This window comes from Ornithorhynchus anatinus, chromosome 1 (genome assembly GCF_004115215.2).
Source record: "Ornithorhynchus anatinus isolate Pmale09 chromosome 1, mOrnAna1.pri.v4, whole genome shotgun sequence".
NCBI classification, from domain to species: domain Eukaryota; kingdom Metazoa; phylum Chordata; class Mammalia; order Monotremata; family Ornithorhynchidae; genus Ornithorhynchus; species Ornithorhynchus anatinus.
Genome location: NC_041728.1, coordinates 67,987,177 through 68,007,361, shown reverse-complemented (window position 1 = coordinate 68,007,361; position 20,185 = coordinate 67,987,177). Strand labels below are relative to the sequence as shown.

Here is a 20,185-nt window from a genome sequence, read left to right as displayed (position 1 = left end):
AGGACCTTCCGGGAGAGATGTGTCCATGGAGTCGCTATGGGCCGGAGACTATTAGACATTAGCTCACTCACTCAAGAGTAGAGTAACATAAGCCCTGGTCCAAAATTGAAAATGGCTCCTGCGCTTACAGTTATTCCTACCTAAAGAAGAATGAGGAATGAGACACTGGCCTGGATGATAGATGTAGCGGAGGCAGGCGAGACGGGCAGCTTCCTTTCTCTCTGTTTCCAGGAAACCTTCCCTATCAAGGTGCATGGCCTAGTGAAAAGAGCATGGACCTGGGAGTCGGAGGAGCACTGTTCTAAGCGCTGGGGTTGTCCCACGTGAGGCTCAGAGTCTTAATCCCCATTTTACAGATGAGAGAACTGAGGCCCAGAGAAGTTAAGTGACTTGCCCACAGTCACACAGCTTACAAGTGGCGGAGCCAGGTTTTGAATCCATGACCTTGGACTCCCAAGCCCAGGCTCTTTCCACTGAGCCATGCTGCTTCCCATCACTTATCTTCTCCGTGCCTCAGTTACCTCATCTGTAAAATGGGGATTAAATCATTTTCCCTCTTAGATTGTGAGCCCCGTGAGGGATAGAGACTGTGACTTGATTATCGTGTATCTACCCCAGCGCTTAGTACAATGCCTGGCACATATAAAGCACTTAACAAGTGCCATTTTAAAAAATCAGCTAAAATGATGGTTGTACTTTGCCACGACCCCGACGGCCAGCACCGGACAAACTCCGTGGGTGACTGTGAAGTGACTCCACCTTTCTTTCTATTCAGGCTGAAGAAGAGGTAAAATCTGATCTCTACACCCTGTTCTTTCATATAGTCCAGCGCATCCCGGAATACCTTATTCATCTGCAGGTAGGTGTGATGGGGCGAGAGCTTGTAAGGACCGTAAGCTTGTTGTGGGCAGGGAACGTGTCCACTAACTCTGTTATCAAGCAAAAACTCCTCACTCTTGGCTTCAGAGCTCTCCATCATCTTGCCCCCTCCTACCTCACCTCCCTTCTCTCCTTCTACATCTCAGCTCGCACACTCCGCTCGTCTGGTGCTAACTTTCTCACTATGCCTCGTTCTCATCTGTCCCGCCATTGACTTCTGGCCCATATCCTACCACTGATCTGGAAAGCCCACGCCCCTCAAATCCGCCACACTAGTACACTTCCCCCCTTTAAATTCCTACTGAAAACTCACCTCCTCCAGGAGAGCTTCCCGGACTAAGCCCCCCTTTTCCTCTGCTGCCCCTCCCCCCCCATTCCCCCTACTCCCTCCCTCTTCTCTACCTCCCTCCCCGCCCTACAGCATGTGTGTGCCTATATGTACATATTTATAATTCTATTTATTTTATTAATGACGTGTATATATCTATAATTCTATTTATTTACATTGATGCCATTGCTGCCTATTTACTTGTTTTGATGTCTGTCTCCCCCTTCTAGACTGTGAGCCCGTTATGGGCAGGGATTGCCTCTATTTATTGCTGAATTGCACTTTCCAATGCTTATTACAGTGCTCTGCACACAGTAAGTGCTCAATAAATACCACTGAATGAATGAATGTTACATTATCCTCTCCCAAGCGAATGGTCCAGTGCTCTGCATATAGCAAGCGCTCAGTAAATACGACTGATGGATTGATTGATCGACTGAAGGATGACCAAGGGCACCTCACACATCCCGAGAATTTTCAGGTCTCCTTCTGACAGTACGTTACGGGCAGGGAACGCGTCTGCTAACCAAGCGCTTAGTACAGTGCTTTGCACATAGTGAGTGCTCGATAAAGACGATGGATTGATTGACAGCAGGGCCCGGGAATCCTGTGGCATCTGATCATCTTGATGGTATTGATTGAGTGCTTACTGGGTGCAGAACCCTGGAGGTGACCTTGGGCAAGCCACTTAACTTCTCTGGGCCCCAGTGGGTCAGAATGGACCGGTCCTCCCACCCTTTCCCCGCTGCTTCTTTTAGACCGTAAGCTCCTTGTGGGACGGGAACGGGTCGGCTAATTCTCTTCATTGTCTCGATCGTATTTATTGAGCGCTTACTGTGTGCAGAGCATCGTACTATGCGTTTGGGAGAGGACAATACCACAATAAAGAGACACATTCCCTGACCACAGCGAGCTGTTGTCTTGGACTCTCCCAAGTAAGCAGTACAGTTTAGGACAGTACGGCGCTTAGTACAGTGCCCTGCACATAATGTGTAAGTTGACCTGGAACGCTCAGGAATCCAAGACGGGCTCGCGTGGGCTCTGGCCCAAGCCCTTCCTGCCACCCACCTGGCTCTTCTCTTTCTCCACTGGCTGCAGAATGTCCTGAAGTTCACGGAGCAAGAGCACCCGGACTATTACCTGCTGCTGGTGTGCGTCCAGCGCCTTCGGGTCTTCATCTCGCACTACACCCTCCTGTTTCAGTGCAACGAAGATCTGCTCATTCAGAAGCGGAAAAAACTCAAGAAGTAAGTGCCGGGCCGGGCTGGGGAAGGTGTTGGTGGGGGGTGGGAGGGGGCCGCTGAGCGAGGGGATGCTGGTGAGAGTGGGGAGGGAAAGGTGGGCTGCTCAGCTTGGACCTCGGCCCCAGGCTCTGCATCAGATATGGGCTTAACAAAGGCTAACACGACGATGATGATGATGACTTTACCCTCCTCTCTTCTTCTCCCACCCCCTTCTGCGCCACTCCTACTTGCTCCTTCATTCATCCTCCCACCCAGCCCCACGGCACATATGTACATATCTGTATAGATCTGTAATTTATTTATTTTTATTTACCTATTTACTTATTTATATTAATGTCTGTCTCCCCCTCTAGAATGTGAGCTTGTTGTGGGCAGGAATGTGTCTGTTTTTAATTACAGTGTACTCTCCCAAGCGCTTAGTACTGTGTTTTGCACACTGTAAGCGCTCAACTAATGACTGAATTGAATCGAAAAGGATGACGATGATGATAGAGGGCTGGGTGAAAAAAACTCCTGACTCTTCTAGACCGTAAGCTCTGTGTCTACCAACTCTGTTATAGTGTACTCTCCCAAGTGCTTAGTACAGTGTTCTGCACACTAAGCACTCAGCAAGTACCAATGATTGATTGATTGGACTCTGCCAACCTTGCCCTAGGGCCGAAAGGGCACCGTATCTTAGCAGTCAATTCAAACCATCCCTTCAGGGCCGATGCTCGATGGGGATCCACTAGATTATAAACTCCTTGTGGACACGGATCATGACTACCAACTCTTTTTTTTTTTTATGGCATTTTTTAAGGACTTACTATGCGCCGGGCACTGTCCTAAGCGCTGGAGTAGATACAAGCCAATCAGATTGGACACGTCCATGTTCCTCATGGGGGCTCACACTCTGATTCTATTGTACTCTCCCGACTACTTAGTTCAGCTCTACTGCATGCAGTCTGTGCTCTGTAAATATCATCGATTGATGGATAGGGAGAGAAAGGGTGAGGAGAGTTGCAGAAAAAATACCTTCATTGGCTGGGGGAATTCAGAGCAGCCCCCAACCTCAACCAATCTGTCCTCAATCCATCAATTAGAAGCTTTAACTGAGCGCTCAATAAATACTATTGAATGAATGAATGAGCGCCTACTCAATCAACAGTATTTATTGAGTGCTTGAGTGCACAGCGTCATACTAAGCGCTTGGGAGAATACAACAGAGTTGGAGGACACGTTCCCTGTCCACATGGAGTCCTAAAGAGGGAGACAGATTTTAAAATAAATTATGTATATAGACATAAATGTTATGGGGCTGAGGGTGGGGTGAATAAATGGCATTATTAAAATGGTATTTAAGTGCTTACTATGTGCCAAGCACTGTTCTAAGCACTGGGGTAGATACAAGGCAATCAGGTTGTCCCACATAGGGCTCACAGTCTTGATCCCCATTTTACAGAGGAGGTAACTGAGGCACAGAGAAGCTAAGTGGCTTGACCAAGGTCACACAGCCTACATGTGGCGGAGCTGGGATTGAACCCACGTCCTCTGACATCCAAGCCTGTGCTCTTTCCACTAAGCCACGCTGGTACAAATCCAAGTGCGAGGGTGACACAGATGGGAGAGGGAGTAGGGGGAGTAAAGGCTTAGTCAGGGAAGGCTGTCGGGAGGAGATGTGATTTTAATAATGTTTTGAAGGTGGAGAGAGTTGCGGTCTTTCGGCTGTGAAGGTGGAGGGAGTTCCAGGCTGGAGGGAGGTGTACATCAAGGTGCAGTGAGTAGATTGGTGATAGAGGAGCCAAGTAAGGATGGTGGGTTGTAGTAGAAAATCAGTGAGGTGATGTAGGAGGGGGCAAAGCGATTGCTTTAAAGCTAAAGGTAAGGAGCTTCTGTCTGAGGTGGAGGTGGTACACTCCGAGCTCAAACTGTCCGTAGAACCGTCCTAGCAAAAACTGGCCTCCCAAACGTTAAGCTCCCAGAGAAGGAAGGCAGCCTCAAGGAATTCTGCAGGTTCATCCTTGCAGCCCCGCTGAAAAAGGAAAATCAAATCGCAATCCCCGAGAAACACAGTGGAATGGCAGTTCTCCATGATTTTCTACAGTATTTGTTAAGACCTAGGTGCTGTACAAAGCCCTGGGGTAGATACAAGATCATCGGGTTGGACACAGTCAGTGTCCCCCATGAAGTTCACAGTCTTAATCCCCATTTTACAGACGAGGGAACTGAGGCCCAGAGAAGTGAAGTGACTTGCAACACAGTAGGTGACTTGCACACTTGTATTCCGCACAGAGTAAGTGCTGAATAATTACGATCGAATGAATGAACTTGCTCAAGGTCAAACAGCAGACGAGTGACGGAGCCCATGCTCTATCCACTAGACCGAGCTGCTCCTCTGAATTCCGGTCACCTGTCGATACGCTGGTCCGGGCTAAGAGAAGGCACCAAGACTAGTGCGAGGCAAATTTCATGGTCTATTTGCTGCAAAACATCAGATAGAGCAGCCTCCTGTGGCCCTGAGAAGTCGCACAAAAGCGAGGCTTCCAGAAACTGTTATCACGGCCTGCAGACCAAATTAAGGAACAGTTGTGATAGGTGATGAAGGCCAAAGCAGAAGAGAGCCGGGGATGGGCAGACCACCAGAAGACCGAAAACTTCGCTGAAGACGTCACAGGGCCCCGGACATGCCATCATGGGGTCTCTGCAGAGTGAAGACGGCTCCAGTTTCATCACAATCAATCGGGGGATATTTACTGAGCACTGACTCTGGGCAGAGCACTGCACTAAGCAATTGGGAGAGCACAGTACAACCAAGTTGGTAGACATGATCCCTGCCTTCAGTGAGCCTACAGGGAATCCTAAAAAGATGACAGGAACATTTCAACATTCTCCACGACATGCCTTTCTCTACTGAAGACGAAGCTCTACAAGACCCCCAGAACCTCCCAATATGTGAAGACATGACACTTGTACCAACCGTCAGAGACGGCATCGAAGCGATCAGAATCATAAAACAGAAAAAGCATCTAGCCCTGAGGGCGGACCTGCTGAGATCTTCATCATCATTATGGTATTTGTTGAGCATTTACTATGTTCCAAGCACTGTTCTAAGCACTGGGGCACATACAAGGTAATCGGGTTATCCCACGTGGGGCTCATTTTACAGATGGGGTAACTGAGGCCGGATCCTCAAACGTGATGGGGACACGTTTCTCCGGGTAAGCTTGTTATGGGAAGGGAACGTATCTGCTAATTCTCTTGGATCGGACTCTCCCAAGTGCTTAGTACAGTGCTCTGCAAATAGTAAGCACTCAATAAATACCAGTGATGGATTGATTGGCTGACACATTGCTTCAGCATTTGCACAACAAAATGGACCATGGAAAAATAGCCTCTCGGTCGCAAAGATGCCACATCTTCAAGAAGAAGAAGGGCAAGACGTAGAAGCAGTGTGGCCTAGTAGCTAGAGCACGGGCCTGCAAGTCAGAGGACCTGTTTCTAATCCTCTTTTCACCCCTCCCCTGCTGAGGCAAGACCTGAGGCAAGTGACTTCACTTCTCTGGGCCTCAATTACCTCTTCTGAGAAATGGGGATGAAGACTGTGAATCCCATGTGGGACACGGACCTGATTAGCTTCCATCTATCCCAGTGCTTAGTCCAGCATCTGCCTGGTAAGTAGTAAGCGCTTAACAAAGACCATAAAAAAAAGAGAGAGACGAGATTGCAGCAATTACGGAGGTACCACATTCCTCTCCGTGGCTGCCTAGATCCTAGCAAGAGTCCTCCTGGATTTAGCTACTAAAGAGTACTGCTCAAATGCTCCCAGGATTTCCAGGTGGGCTTCATACCGAAGCAAGGCACAGGAGATGTGATCTTTGTTAACTGTCAGATCCAGAAATGGACACGGCCTCAGAGCTGCCCACCCACGTCCTGCCTCCTTATATCCAACAGATCACCGCTCTCCCCACCTTCAAAGTCTTACTGAAGACACATCTCCTCCAAGAGGCCTTCCCCGACTATGCCCTCATTTCCTTTTCTCCTGCTCCCTTCTGCATCATCCTTGCACTTGGATTTTCCCCCTCAGCCCTACAATCCTCATGCATAGAACCATAATTTGTTTCTAGTAATGTCTGTTTCCCCCTCTTGACCGTAAGCTCTTTGTGGGCAGAGAATGTGTCTACCAACTCTGTTGTAGTATAGTTGTCAGTCGGTCGGATTCACTGAGTGCTTATGGTGTGCAGAACAACAATGTACTGAGTGCTTAGGAGAGTACGCTGCAACAGTGAACGGACACATCCCCTGTCTACAATGAGCTTACAGTCTATGGGGGGACAGACAGGCATATAAATAAATGACAGATAGGTACATAAGTGCTGTGGGGCTGCGGAGAGGGGATGAATGAAGGGAGCAAGTCGGGCGACGCAGAACAGAGGGAGAAAAAGAAAGGGGGGGCTTAGTCAGGAAAGGCCTCTTGGGGAAGATGTGCCTTCAATAGGGCTTTGAAGGGGGAAGGGCGATTAATTGTCCGTCGGACATGAGGAGGGAGGGCGTTGCAGGCCAGAGGCAGGATGTGCGTGACAGGTCGGCGGCGAGATAGACGAGATCGAGGTACAACGAGGAGGTTGGCATTAGAGGAGTGAAGTGTGTGGACTGGGTTGTAGTAGAAGAGCAGTGAGGTGAAAAATACTCCCAGGTGTTTATACAGTGCTCTGCAAACATTAAGCACCCAATACATTCCATCGACTGACTGATACACAGTTTTCATAGACTTTACGAGACCTTTTGATACCCTCAGTAGATCTGAGCTCTGGAAATTACTAAGCAAGAGTGTTGCCCTGAAAAGTTCATCAGTTTTTTTTAACGGTATATGTTAAGTGTTTACTATATGCCAGGCACTGTACTAAGAGCTGGGGTAGATACAAGCTAACCACATTGGACACAGTCCATGTCCCACATGGGGCTCACATTCTTAATCCCTATTGTAGAGATGAGGTAACTGAGGCCCAGAGAAGTGAAGTGACTTGCCCAAAGTCGCCTACCTGGGACTAGAACCCAGGTCCTTCTGACTGCCAGGCCTGTGCTCTATCCACCAGGCCTCATTGCTTCCAAAATCAAATGGCAAAACAGGATCACAAAACCAGTGAAGTTCTGGAACCCAATTGGTCGCCTACCATCAGAGCTGTGGTCACTTTAATACCCTGGGTGGGCCACGCCATGGGAAAAGAATGAGCCACAGCCAGTTGCTCAGACTCCTGGGTTATGGAGAACTGACACCAGGAGAGCAAAAGTAAGGAGGGCAGAGGAGAAGTTTTAAAGACATGGAAAATACAACAACACTGCAAACAACCTCAGCCTCAAACCACACTGCATCCCAGCTGAAAATGGAGTCAAATTGCAGAGGGTAGACCAGCATGGCGTACTTCTCTTAAATGAATGGCTCCTTGTGTAAAGAATGTGTAAAGAATAAGAGGTAAGGAGACAAAAGAGAAAATGGCAAGGGGTGCAAGAATCAGTCAGTCCCGCTTAGTACAGTGCTGGGCACCCAGGAAGCGCTCAATAAATACAGTTGAATGAATGAATCAATCAATGGTATTGATTGAGTGCCTGTCTCCCCCAGTTAGACCGTAAGCCCGTCAAACGGCAGGGACTGTCTCTATCTGTTGCCGACTTGTACATTCCAAGCGCTTAGTACAGTGGTCTGCACATAGTAAGCGCTCAAATACTATTGAATGAATGAATGAATGAATGAATACTATGTGTAGAGCACTGTACTAAGCGTTTGGGAGAGTACTATGCAACCAAATTAGCAGACAAGGTCCCTGCCCAACAGACATTAAACACAGGGCTCAAGTGGGATGGACTGTGTCCAACCTGACAACCTTGTTTATACCCCAGCGATTAACACAAAGCCCAGCACGTAGTAAGCACTTAACCGAGAAGCAGCATTGTCTAGTGGATAGAGCACGGGCCTGGAAGTCAGAAGGACCTGGGTTCTAATCCCAGCTCTGCCACTTGTCTGCTCTGTGACCTTGGGCAAGTCACTTTACTTCTCTGCGCTTCAGTTACCTCATCTGTAAAATGGCGATTAACACTGTGAGCCCTGTGTGGGACAGGGACTGTGTCCAATCCGATTTGCTTGTATCCACCCCAGCGCTGAGTACAGTGTCTGGCACAGTAGGTGCTTAACAAATGCCACAGTTATTATTATTAATAATAGAAAATCATAAAACACATAAGGGGGAGCCTTTTGTGTGTGTGCACAGTATGTCTGGGGCTGCGGGTACCTCACAATTTTGAAAATTTCCCTAGAGAAATTTCCAAATGGAGTAGCCACTGGGTCCGCTGGTCGTGGGCAGGGACTGTCTGTTATATTGTTATACTGCACTCTCCCAAGTGCTTAGGACAGGACTCTGCACACAGTAAGCGCTCTATAAATATGACTGACTGAATTCTGTGCAGAGGCAGTCAGTTGGAGGAGCTGAGCTAAGGAAGTCCATTCCACCCTAGAGATCAAGGCTGATGTGGGACTGCATTTATAGATTCCCAGAATCATCTGTATACAACTTGTATGGGAATTGTGGAAAAGAAAGAGCGTGGGGAAAAATCCAAAGTGCTTTTACGTCACTTCCCTTTTTTCATCTTCACAGGGACCCAAGGAAAAGAGAGTCAGTGGTAGTAACTCCTTTTTGCAGATGAGAAAACTACAGGCCAGAGAAACGAAACACATAATAGGCCATCATTGTCATCGCCCGTGGTATTAACCGAGCGCTTACTCTGTGCAGAGCACTCTACTCGGCCATTGGGAGAGTACAATGCAACAGAGTCGGTAGAAATGTTCCTTCCCCAGGCCGGTGACAGAAGAGAGACCAGAACCCAGCTTCTCAGCCTTGAGCTCTGTAGTATCCCTCATCAGCTTAGTGAGAAACAGCATGGCTTAGTGGAAAGAGCATGTTGGACGTCAGAGGTCATGGGTTCTAATCCCGGCTCTGCCACTTGTCAGCTGTGTGATTCGGGGCAAGTCACTTTACTTCTCTGTGCCTCAGTTACCTCATCTGTAAAATGGGGATTAAGACTGTGAGCCCCACTTGGGACAACCTGATTACCTTGTATCAACCCCAGTGCTTAGAACAGTGTTTTGCACATAGTAAGCGCTTAACAAATACCATAATAATAATAATAATAATAATCAGCTAGCATGTGGTAGGACTCACCTGAGCCCTTACCTCCCTTCCATGTCCTGGAGGTCACGTCAATCAATTAATGCTGTTTATTTAGTCAATCGGTCATTCAATCCATGGTATTACTGAGCACTGACTGTGTGCAGAGCACTCTACTAAGGGCTCGGGAGAGTCCAATCCAGCAGTGTCGGTGGATGTGTTCCCTGTCCACAACGAGCTTACAGTCTAAAAGGGGAGTCAGACATGAATATAGATAAGTATATTACAGACAGGTACAATCACTCAATCCAGGGTGTTTATTGAGCGCTTACTGTGTGCAGAGCACAGTATTAAGCACTTAGGAGAGTCCAATATAACAATATAACGGATACATTCCCCACCCACCATAAACCCACCAGAGAAGCAGTATGGCTTAGTGGAAAGAGCATGGGCCTGGAAGTCAGAGGTCATGGGTTCTAAGCCCGGTTCTGCCACTTGTCAGCTGTGTGACTTTGGGCAAGTCACTTAACTTCTCTATGTCTCAGTTACCTCATCTGTAAAATGGGGGCTAAGACTGTGAGCCCCACGTAGGACAACCTGATTACCTTGTGTCTCCCCAGTGCTTAAAACAGTGCTGGGCACCTAGTAAGTGCTTAACAAATACCATTATTATTATTATTATGAGCTTACAGTTTAGACAGGGAGACAGACATTAATATAAATAAATTACAGATAGGTACAATCACTCAATCCATGGTATTTATTGAACGCTTACTACTAATGCTTACTGTGTGCAGAGCACTGTATTAAGGGCTCAGGAGAGTCTAATCCAACAGCATTAATAGGCATGTTCCCCTGCCCACAATGAGCTTCCAGTTAGGGGGGATGACAGACATTTAAATAAATAAATTACGAATAGGTACCATCACTCAATCCGTTTGAGCATTTACTGTGTGCGGATTACTGTAGTAAGGGCTCGGGAGAGTCAGTCCAACAGCGATGGTAGTCGTATGTTTCCCTGCCCACAGCGAGGTTAGAGTCTAGAAGGGGAGACAGACATTAATATAAATAAATTCAGATAGGTACACTCACTCAATCCATGGCATTTATAGAGCACTTACTGTGTGCAGCGCACTGTACTAAGGGCTCGGGAGAGTCCAATCCAACAGCGTTGGTAGACGCGTTCCCCGCCCACGGGGAGGTCATAGTTTATTGGAGGGGGCCCCTCCTCCGAGGTTCCACAGGTTGGGAGAAGGGCCCAAGGGATCTTCCCCAAGCATCCACAACCCGGCTCCCATTTCTGCCCCCGCCAGATCCTCCATGGTGAAGCTGTACAAAGGCCTGGCTTCGCAGTGCGCCAGCCCCGGCCACGAGCTCTCCCCCGGGCCCGGTCCCGGCCCCGGCCCCGACGCCCTCCGCGACAGCGGGATACACGCCGAAGAGATGCTGCCGCCCTACCCTTCCGCCAGCAGCGCTGGCCCCGCCGCCACGTAAGCACCGGCCCACGGGAAGGGGTCAGAGGTCATTCCGCCGTCCCCCCCAACTCCCAACCTGGGCCTTTCCACTGTGGCCCCTGATGGCGCCCGGATCCCCGGGCCGGGCGGGAGCCAGGGAGAGAGAGAGAACTGCCAAGGGCCAGAGGGAGCCATTGAGGGAGCGGGAGGCTGACCGGACCTGGACGCTTTTCTCCTAGCGGCCTGGATGTCGGGAAGATTAAGGAAATCCAGGTCGACACCGCCCCTGTCCGTCCATCCATCCATCCCCAGCCCAACTAGCCCCCGCTCCAGAGTTTATCAATCACTCAATCAACCGGTGGTATTTATCGAGTCCTCACGGTGTGCAGAGCACTGTACTATGCACTTGAGAGAGTACAATACAATTGAGTCGGTAGACACAGTCCCTGCCCGTAAGGCATTTTCAGTCATTTCTATTCCGGGACAGAGCGAAGCGAACTTCAAGAAATGTTGTTCTTTCGCCCCCATCCCTTTGAGTATGCCTGGAGAGGCAGGGAGGTCTGGTCAACAAGACAAAGGGCAACCCCTCTTTCCATTCCTCCCCTCGCACTCCGCCCCACCTAAAGCCAAAAGGACCCGAAAATAGACCCCGGAGTGAGGCTGCCAGTGACTGTCTGTTGTCGAATTGCACTTTCCAAGCACTTAGTACAGTGCTCTGCACACAGCAACCGCTCAATAAGTACGAATGAATGAATGAATGAATGAATGAATGAATGAATGAATGAATGAATGAATGACCGATAGGCAGCCCCAGGGAGGAGTCCCTCCAGAAACACTGCTCAGGGCTCCTCTCCTGCAGCGAGGGACGGGCATTCACAGTAATGATAATAACAATAATAATCATAATTGTGGTATTGGTTAAACGCTTACTATGTGCCAGGCACTGTACTAAGCTCTGGGGTGGATCCCAGCAAATCCGGTTGGACACAACCCTGTCCCACATGGGGCTCGCAGTTTTAATTCCCTTTTCAACAGATGAGCGAACTGAGGCCCAGGGAAGTGAAGTGACTTGCCCAAGGCCCCAGAGCAGACTAGCGGTGGAGTCCGTATTTGAATCCAGGTCCTTCTTCCAGGCCTGTGGTCTAACCACTAGACCACGCTGCTTCTCTAAAGCCCCTGGGGTGACTCTTAGGCCTCGTGAGGCATTATCTCCTCACCTCCTGAGCTTTTCCAAACCTGGACTGAAGACAGGAAAGATATTCACTGCCCCCTAGACTGTAAGCTCACTGTTGCCAGGGAACATGTCTACCAACTCTGTTAAAATAGTGTCCTTTCCCAAGCATTTAGTACAGGGCTCTTTACATAGTAAGCGCTCAATAAATACCACTGATTGATAGACTGATTCATGCTTGGGCTCAGGACCCCAAACCCCATCAAGAACTGAGTTCCCTTGCTCTGCCCAGAGTTAAAAAACAAATATCAAAAATCAGTTGTATTTATTGAGCACTTACTGTGTGCAGAGCACTGTCCTAAGTGCTTGAGCACTATACTAAGTGCTCAATTGGACTGTCCCCTTCCTGAGAGAAAAACAAGAGCCAGAGAGAGCAGCAGCAGCCCAAAGTAGCCAGCTGTGGACGATCAGGGAGAGGGGTTGCCAACAGAGGTCAGCTTTGCTCCCTCCTGCCAATATAATAATAATGATGATGGTTTTTTGTTAAGCACTTACTATGTGCCAGGCACCGTACTAAGCGCTGGGATGGATACAAGCTAATCAGGTTGGACACAGTCCCCGTCCCACATGGGGCTCACAGTCTCCATCCCCATTTGACAGATGAGGTGACTGAGGCTCAGAGAAGTGATTTGCCCAAGGTCACACAGCAGACAAGTGGCGGAGCCGGGATTAGAACCCACGACCCTCTGACTCCTGGGCCCGTGCTCTATCCACTACACCATGCTGCTTCTCCATAATGATGGTATTTGTTAAGCACTTACTATGTGCCAGGCATTGTACTAAGCACTGCGGTGGGTACAAACATAGGTTGGACACAGTCTAATGGTCCATATGGACAATATGGGCCCCACACCCCCATCCCCTTAACCACATGAACTCCTCAATCGGTTTTAGGTTTCGATTTTCTATCCTCCCTTTCGGTTGCCTCATGTCGATGCGGGAACTTACATACGGTTCATCTAACACCATGTTGGGGTTGCAGTCAAACGGTTTGAAACATTTCCCCAACTGAGCCTTTCTAGCCCCGTGGCGAGAACTGTCATTCATATAATAGAAATAATTGAGGTATTCTTTAGGCTCTTACTGTGTGCCAGGCACTGTACTAAGTGCTGGGGTCGATACTAGCAAATCAGGGTGGACCCAGTCCCTTTCCCACATGGGGCTCACAGTCTCAATCCCCATTTTCCAGATGAGGTAACTGAGGCCCGGGACAGCAGACAAGTGGTGGAGTTGGGATTAGAACTCACAACCTTCTGACTATCCACTACACCATGCTGCTTCTCTATTAATGTCACAGCATCTAGTCACACTTGCCAGTTTCTATCTTTACATTGGTGGCTTTCAAACTAATTCACACTTGCATTTGGGGGTAACCGCCCACCACCCCCTCCAGCCCCCTTTTATGGCACAAATTCCCTTGATGGCACAAATTCCCTTGATGGCACATTCTTTTATGGCTCTTAGAAGGCATCTGCAGCGCATACAGAGACATCTAATTGTTCTCTGATTCTTCCTGGATAAACATCCTTATATTTCTTCCAGAGGGAAGGGGTGAGGGGCAGCTTTTCTCCAGTTCACCTTAAATACCATTAGGCTCCCTTCTTTCTAACTTTTATAATGTGAATGGTAATTTACTTTGGACCGGAACTAAATACGCCTCCCGCTCTATAAAACCTGGTGGACTTTGCACTCTTCTGAGAAGGGGGAAAGGGTAAATTGAGAGACACCCGTAATCTAATTATCGCACAGTTCGGCTAGGACAAGTCCTGAATCTTGTATTGTCATCTGTCAGTTGTCCATGTTGTTAAGAGAGCCGGAATAAGGAGTACCTGGTGTACGTTCTTTCAGGAGCCCCTCTCGGCCTGGGGAGAGAAATAAAGCCGCTCAGGAATAACTGGAGTTACCGGTCTCAGAGCGGCAGCATCTTGTCTGTTATTTTGTTATACTCCCAAGAGCTTAGCACAATGCTCCGCATACAGTAAGCGCTCAATAAATACGGCCCACTGATGACCTGACGAAACTTGCGGGGGAAGTCGAGATAGGCGTTCGAATGCAGTGGAACGGTAGGCACCCGGTCTCTTTCTGCTTCCCGGCATCGCTTAGTGAACGGCAATCCTTAAAGCAGGTGGAATTTATGGATTCTTACAATAATAATAATAATGACGGTGGTATTTGTTAAGCGCTTACTATGTGCCAGGCACTGTACTAAGCGCTGGGGTGGATACAAGCAAATTGAGTTGTTCCTGTCCCAGGTGGGGCTCACAATCTCAATCCCCATTTTCCAGATACGGATGAGGTACCTGAGGCCCAGAGCAGTGAAGTAACTAAGAAGAAGCTTAGTTCAGTGCTCTGCACATAGTGAGCGCTCAATAAATACTACTGAATTGAAGTGACTTCCCCAAGGTCACACAGCAGACAAGTGGCGGAACCGGGACTAGAACCCATGACCCTCTGACTCCCAGGCCCACGCTCTAACCGCTACGCGAACCCAGGCTGTGCTTCTCCCAGAACTCGCGTGATTGCAACAAAGACCCAGAAGAGCCTAACCACAGAGAGCTGCCACTTCTTTCAACTGGTCTGAGAAAGAGACGGAGAGGAGGAGAGAGGCATTCAGACAGGATGGGCAGAGAGGCATTCAGACAGGATGGGCGACGACCCAGAGACAGGCAGGCAGGCAGGCAGAGAGACGCTGGGGCAGATCAAGGGAGGGCCCACCGGCTCCGAGGTGTTGGCTCTCTCTGAGGTTCGGGAGTCGGTGGTTCCGGCCTCCCACTATGGACCATCACTAGGCCCCGAGGACGGCCTGGAGGCCCGCGGGCGCTCAGGTCCGAGCCGCTCGGAGGAGCTTCCCAGCTGAAAGGAACCGGCCAGGCTGACCCGGTTAAAGGGCCGGACCCGGCTCTAGGCGAGGATCAGTGCGGCCCTGGCCCGGGACCCACAAGACTCGCGGAAACCGTTCAGGGGGTAGGGGGGAGAGGGTCCGTGAGGAAAGGCCCGAGCAGGCCGCGCTCCTACGCCGTCTGTCAGGATCGGGCATCCCCGGGCCTCGGCGCCCGCCTTGCCGAACGGTCTGCAACCTCTCTTTTGTCTTCTGTTTCCCCCCCTAAAGACATCTGATGTCCCAAGTGAAGAAAACCCAACAGGCCCTGATGGAGAGCGTCGCGCCCACGAAGCCGTGCGAGTGGGAGGCCGAGGGCCGGCGGGCCGAGAGGCCCGAGAGTGCCCCGGCCCCGGCTCTGTTCTGCAGCCCCGAGCAGGAGCTGAAGGGTCTCTCGGCGCCCTTGCAGGCCATCCCGGAGATGGACTACGATTCCGCCGGGCCAGGTCCCGCAGAGAGGGCCGCCCGCTCGGCGGCCGACCTCCTCTCGGACGCCCGCGCCTTCGTCCCCGGCTACGAGGAGTTCGACTACGGGGGCGAGCTCTTCGCGCTGCCCGCCCCGTACGAGGACGAGCCCTTCCAGAACCTGGCCCTGTTTGAGAACTGCTCCCCGGCCTCGTCCGAGTCCAGCCTCGACATCTGCTTCCTCCGGCCGGTCAGCTTCACCCTGGACCCCGACCGGGCCGAGCACCCGCTGCAGCCCCTGCCCAAGAGTGCCACCTCCCCGGCGGGCAGCAGCACGTACAAGCACGAGCCGCCGCCGGGCAAGAGCAAGCCCCTGAGCCGCTCCCTGAAGGAGTTCCCGCGGGCCTCGGAGGGCATGGGAGCCCGGCTGTACAGCGCCCGCAGCAGCAGCGGCAGCCGGCTGCCCGCCAAGCCGGACCGGAGCGTCCAGCCCCACGGACCGGCCGCCGCCCTGTCTCGGAGCTCCCCAAGGAACTTCTTCCCCCCACAGAGGTCCCAAAGTGAAAAACAGACCTATTTGGAAGTAAGGAGGGTAAAGTAAAAAACCATATCAAATCCAATACAAAAAGAAAGAAAGAAACCCGCTCCGTCCCACCCCTAGATGAGTTCCCTCAGCAGCAGAGAAGGAAGGAAGCGAAGTCCCGAAGTTAAAGGGGGTCAGGGTCCACACGGTGCTGCTTTTTTGGTTTTTTTCCTCATAGTATCTGTGGAGCGCTTACTGTGTGCCAGGCACTAGACTAAATGCTGGGGTAGATAGAAGTTGATCAGACTGGCTGCAGTCCCCATCCCACGTGGGGCTTGGAGTCTTAATCCCCATTTTACAGAGGAGGTCGCTGAGGCCCAGAGATGTGAAGGGACTTGCCCCAGGTCACCCAGCAGACGGATGAGGAAGCCGGGATTAGAAACCAGATCCTTCGAACTCCCGAGAGTTAAGGGAGGAACCACAGCACTGCCCGCTGAGCGTCATTTCCTAAATGGCTGCGGGGGACGCAGCTAACAGACCCCTTCCACTTCGCACCCAGCTTGGGGGCAGAAGGGGGCCGGTTGGCCTGGCCTAGTTTGCTTCCAGAGAGAGAGGTGACGGAAGCCCACCTTGGGCTCTCTGGCGCATCCTGGCCCTGTCCGGGGGCTGGTGCGAATAACCTAGGAAGCCTGCTGCTTCCATTCTGGGGATCCGTGCTGGGAAGAGGATGGGACGATATCCCTGGAGGCATCCGTCAAGGGTATTTATTGAGCGCTTACTTTGTGCAGAGCACTGGAATAAGAGCTTGGGAGAGTACGATGCAACAGAGCTGGTAGACGCGATCCCTGCCCATAAGGAGAAGCAGCACGGCCTAGTGGATAAAGCCCGGACTGGGAAGTCGGGAGGACCTGGGTTCTAATCCCGACTCCACCATTTGTCTGTTTTGTGAGATTGGGCAAGGCACTTCACTTCTCTGGACCGCGGTTGCCTCATCTGTAAAATGGGGATTAAGGCTGTGAGCCCCATGTGGGACAGGGACAGTGTCTAATCTGATTAGCCTGTCTCTACCCCAGTGCTCAGAACTGTGTGTCTGGCACAGAGTAAACGGTTAACAAGTACCATAAAAAAAGGCCTCATTAGCTTGTATCTATGCCAGCACTGAATACAGTGCCTGAAACACAGTATGTACTTAATACCATAAAAAAAAGACCTGATTAGCTTGTATCTATCCCAGCACTTAGTACAGTGCCTGGCTCTTAGTAAGCACTTAACAAATACCAATAAAAAAAAAGACTCAATTAGCTTGTATTTGTCCCTGTACTTAGTAAAGTGCCTGGAACATAGTAAAACACTTAAATGCCACAAAAAAGAGACCTGATTAGCTTGTTTCTACTAAAGCACTTAGTGTCTGGCATATAGTAAACACTTAACAAATACCATTAAAAAAAATACCTGATTAGCTTGTATGTATCCCAGCATTTAGTACAGGGCCTGGCACCTAGTAAGTGCTTAACAAATGCCATTTTTAAAAAAGGAGTTTACAGTCTATATCTAGCATTCTGGGATGGTGTCATGTTGGGAAGCTGCTTCAGCCCTTTCCAGAGCATCCTGGAAATTGGGAAAACCTCCGAATCAGATTGGGGCTGGAACCTTCAAGGCGCCACTGATGCCAGGATCTCTGGCCCTGGGCAGCCCTGCAGCCGGCTATCAAGGGAGCACCCACATAATGCAGCCTGGGAAGTTTTATTGTTATATCCTATTCTCCTGAGCGCTTAGTACAGTACTTTGCATACAGTGAGTGCTCAATAAATACAACCTGATCACCTTGTTTCTCCCAGCGCTTAAAACAGTGCTTTGCACATAGTAAGCACTTAACAAATACCTCCATTTATTTTATTTTATACAATTGAATGAAAGAATGAATGAATCTTAATGTGAGAGAGCTGATCTGGCCCCCCAAGGGGCCAGAACCCAAGGGGTTCTGACTGCTGTGAGGTTTACTGAGCATTACTTAGCAAGGCCCAGAGATCGGGGGTATGGGTTCAGAACAAGGCTGGCTCCTCCACCTGTTTTTTTTTCCAAATGGTATTTGTTAAGCACTTACTATGTACCGGGCATTGTACTCGAGAAGCAGTGTGGCTCTGTGGAAAGAGTCTGGGTTTGGGAGTCAGAGGTCATGGGTTCGAATCCCAGCTCTGCCATTTGTCAGCTGTGTGACTGTGGGCAAGTCACTTCACTTCTCTGGGCCTCGGTTACCTCATCTGTAAAATGGGGATTAACTGTGGGCCTCACATGGGACAACTCTGTATCTCCGCCAGCACTTAGAACAGTGCTCTGCACATAGCAAGTACTTAACAAATACCAACATTATTATTATTACTAAACTCTGGCATAGGTTGGACACAGTCCCTATCCCACATGGGGCTCACAGTCTTAATCCCCATATTACAGATGAGGTCACTGAGACCCAGAGAAGTGGAGTGACTTGCCCAAGGTCCCACAGGAGACATGTTGAGGAGCCGGGATTAGAACCCAGGTCCTGCTGACTCCTAGGCCCAGGCCCTTTTCACTAGGCCACACTGCTGGGGAGTCCCAATTCTCCCTTTTATTCAATAGTATTTATTGAGGGTTTACTATGTGCAGAGCACTGTACTAAGCGCTTGGAATGTACAATTCGGCAACAGATAGAGACAATCCCTGCCCAATGACGGCCTCACAGTCTAAAAGCCAGCAGCACTCCCTTCTCTGGAGCTCAAATGACCCTGGGAGGGACAAAGATGATGGAGGGCACAGGAGTCACGTCACCCTACCCAAGTTGTAGAGTTTTAGCAATAGTTGATTTCCAGTCCGGCCCCCACCCCGACATCCTTAAGACCAATCATGACCAGCAAACTTGTCACACAGTTCAGAGACAGCTGCCTGCCAACCCCTACCTATCAATCAGTAATATTTACTGAGCACTACTCGTGTGCAGAGCACTGGACTAAGCGCTTGGGAGAGTACAACAGAACCCAGAAGCAGCACGGCGTAGTGGCTAGAGCACGAGCCTGGAAGTCAGATGGTCATAGGTTCTAATCGCAGCTCCGCCACTTGTCTGCTGTGTGACCTTGGGCAAGTCACGTTACCTCGTCTGTAAAATGGGATTAAGACTGCAAGCCCCACATGGGACGACCTGATTATTCTGCATCTGCCCAGCACGTAGAACAGTGCTTGGCTCATCATAAGCGCTTAGTAAATGCCATTATTATTATCAACACAGTCGGGAGACACATTCCCCACGTACCCTGGGCTTAGTCTAGAGGAGGAAAGAGATATTGAATAGAGATGGGGAAAATGGGAGAGAATAAGGATATGTATATAAGTGCTGTGGGGCTGAGGGTGGGGTGATTATCCAGAGCTTGAGGGGTACGGATCCAAATGCATAGGTGACACAGGAAGGAGGGTGTGAAATGAAGACTTAGGGAAGGTCTCTTGGAGGAGATGTGACTTTAATAAGGCTTTTAGAGGCTGGAGAGATTGGTGGCTGATCAACTGTGAGGGGGGAGGACATTCCCGGCTAGAGGCAGGATGTTGGCGCGGGGTCGGCGACGTGATAGACGAGATGGCGGTACGGAGGGTTAGGCTGGTGTTAGAGGAGTGAAGCGTGTAGGTAGGTAGGATGGGGAGAGCCGATTGAGTGACTTAAAGCCGACGGTGAGAAATTTCTGTTTGATGTGGATGTGGATGGGCAACCACTGGAGGTTTCTGAGGGGAGACGTGGACTGAATGGTTACCAGCAAAAGGAATTTAAGTAGAGAGCAGCAGGTGCATATATGTCTGAATATATGTCTTCTCTCCCAGCTCAAGAGTAGACGGACAAGACCAAACGGTCACTCTAGCTTCGGCCTAGCCTCAAGAGAAGGCTTAGTCTAGAGTCCCTCTAGACCGTAAGCTCATTGTGGGCAGGAAATGTGTGGGACGAGCTACTCTTCCAAGCACTTAGTAAAGTGCCCTGCACACAGTAAGCGCTCAATCGATACGATTGACTGACTGAGGAGATATGGAAGGGAAAGAAGAGATTGATCTTAGGGTTGGAGGAATTGTCAGTCCCGGGGTTATGTGATGGGC

The 20,185-nt window shown here is 50.0% G+C and overlaps 1 protein-coding gene across 2 annotated transcripts in view; it reads left to right on the top strand.

The window, feature by feature from the left end:
- ARHGEF33 (Rho guanine nucleotide exchange factor 33) overlaps positions 1-20,185 on the top strand; it is a 116,673-nt gene that overhangs the window by 81,883 nt on the left and 14,605 nt on the right. For both annotated transcript variants that reach the window (XM_039912234.1, XM_039912233.1), the window contains 4 exons: positions 776-859; positions 2,306-2,454; positions 10,901-11,077; positions 15,382-16,138. In XM_039912234.1, the coding sequence (XP_039768168.1) occupies positions 776-859; positions 2,306-2,454; positions 10,901-11,077; positions 15,382-16,138 (1,167 nt within the window). The remainder of the gene's footprint in view (positions 1-775; positions 860-2,305; positions 2,455-10,900; positions 11,078-15,381; positions 16,139-20,185) is intronic.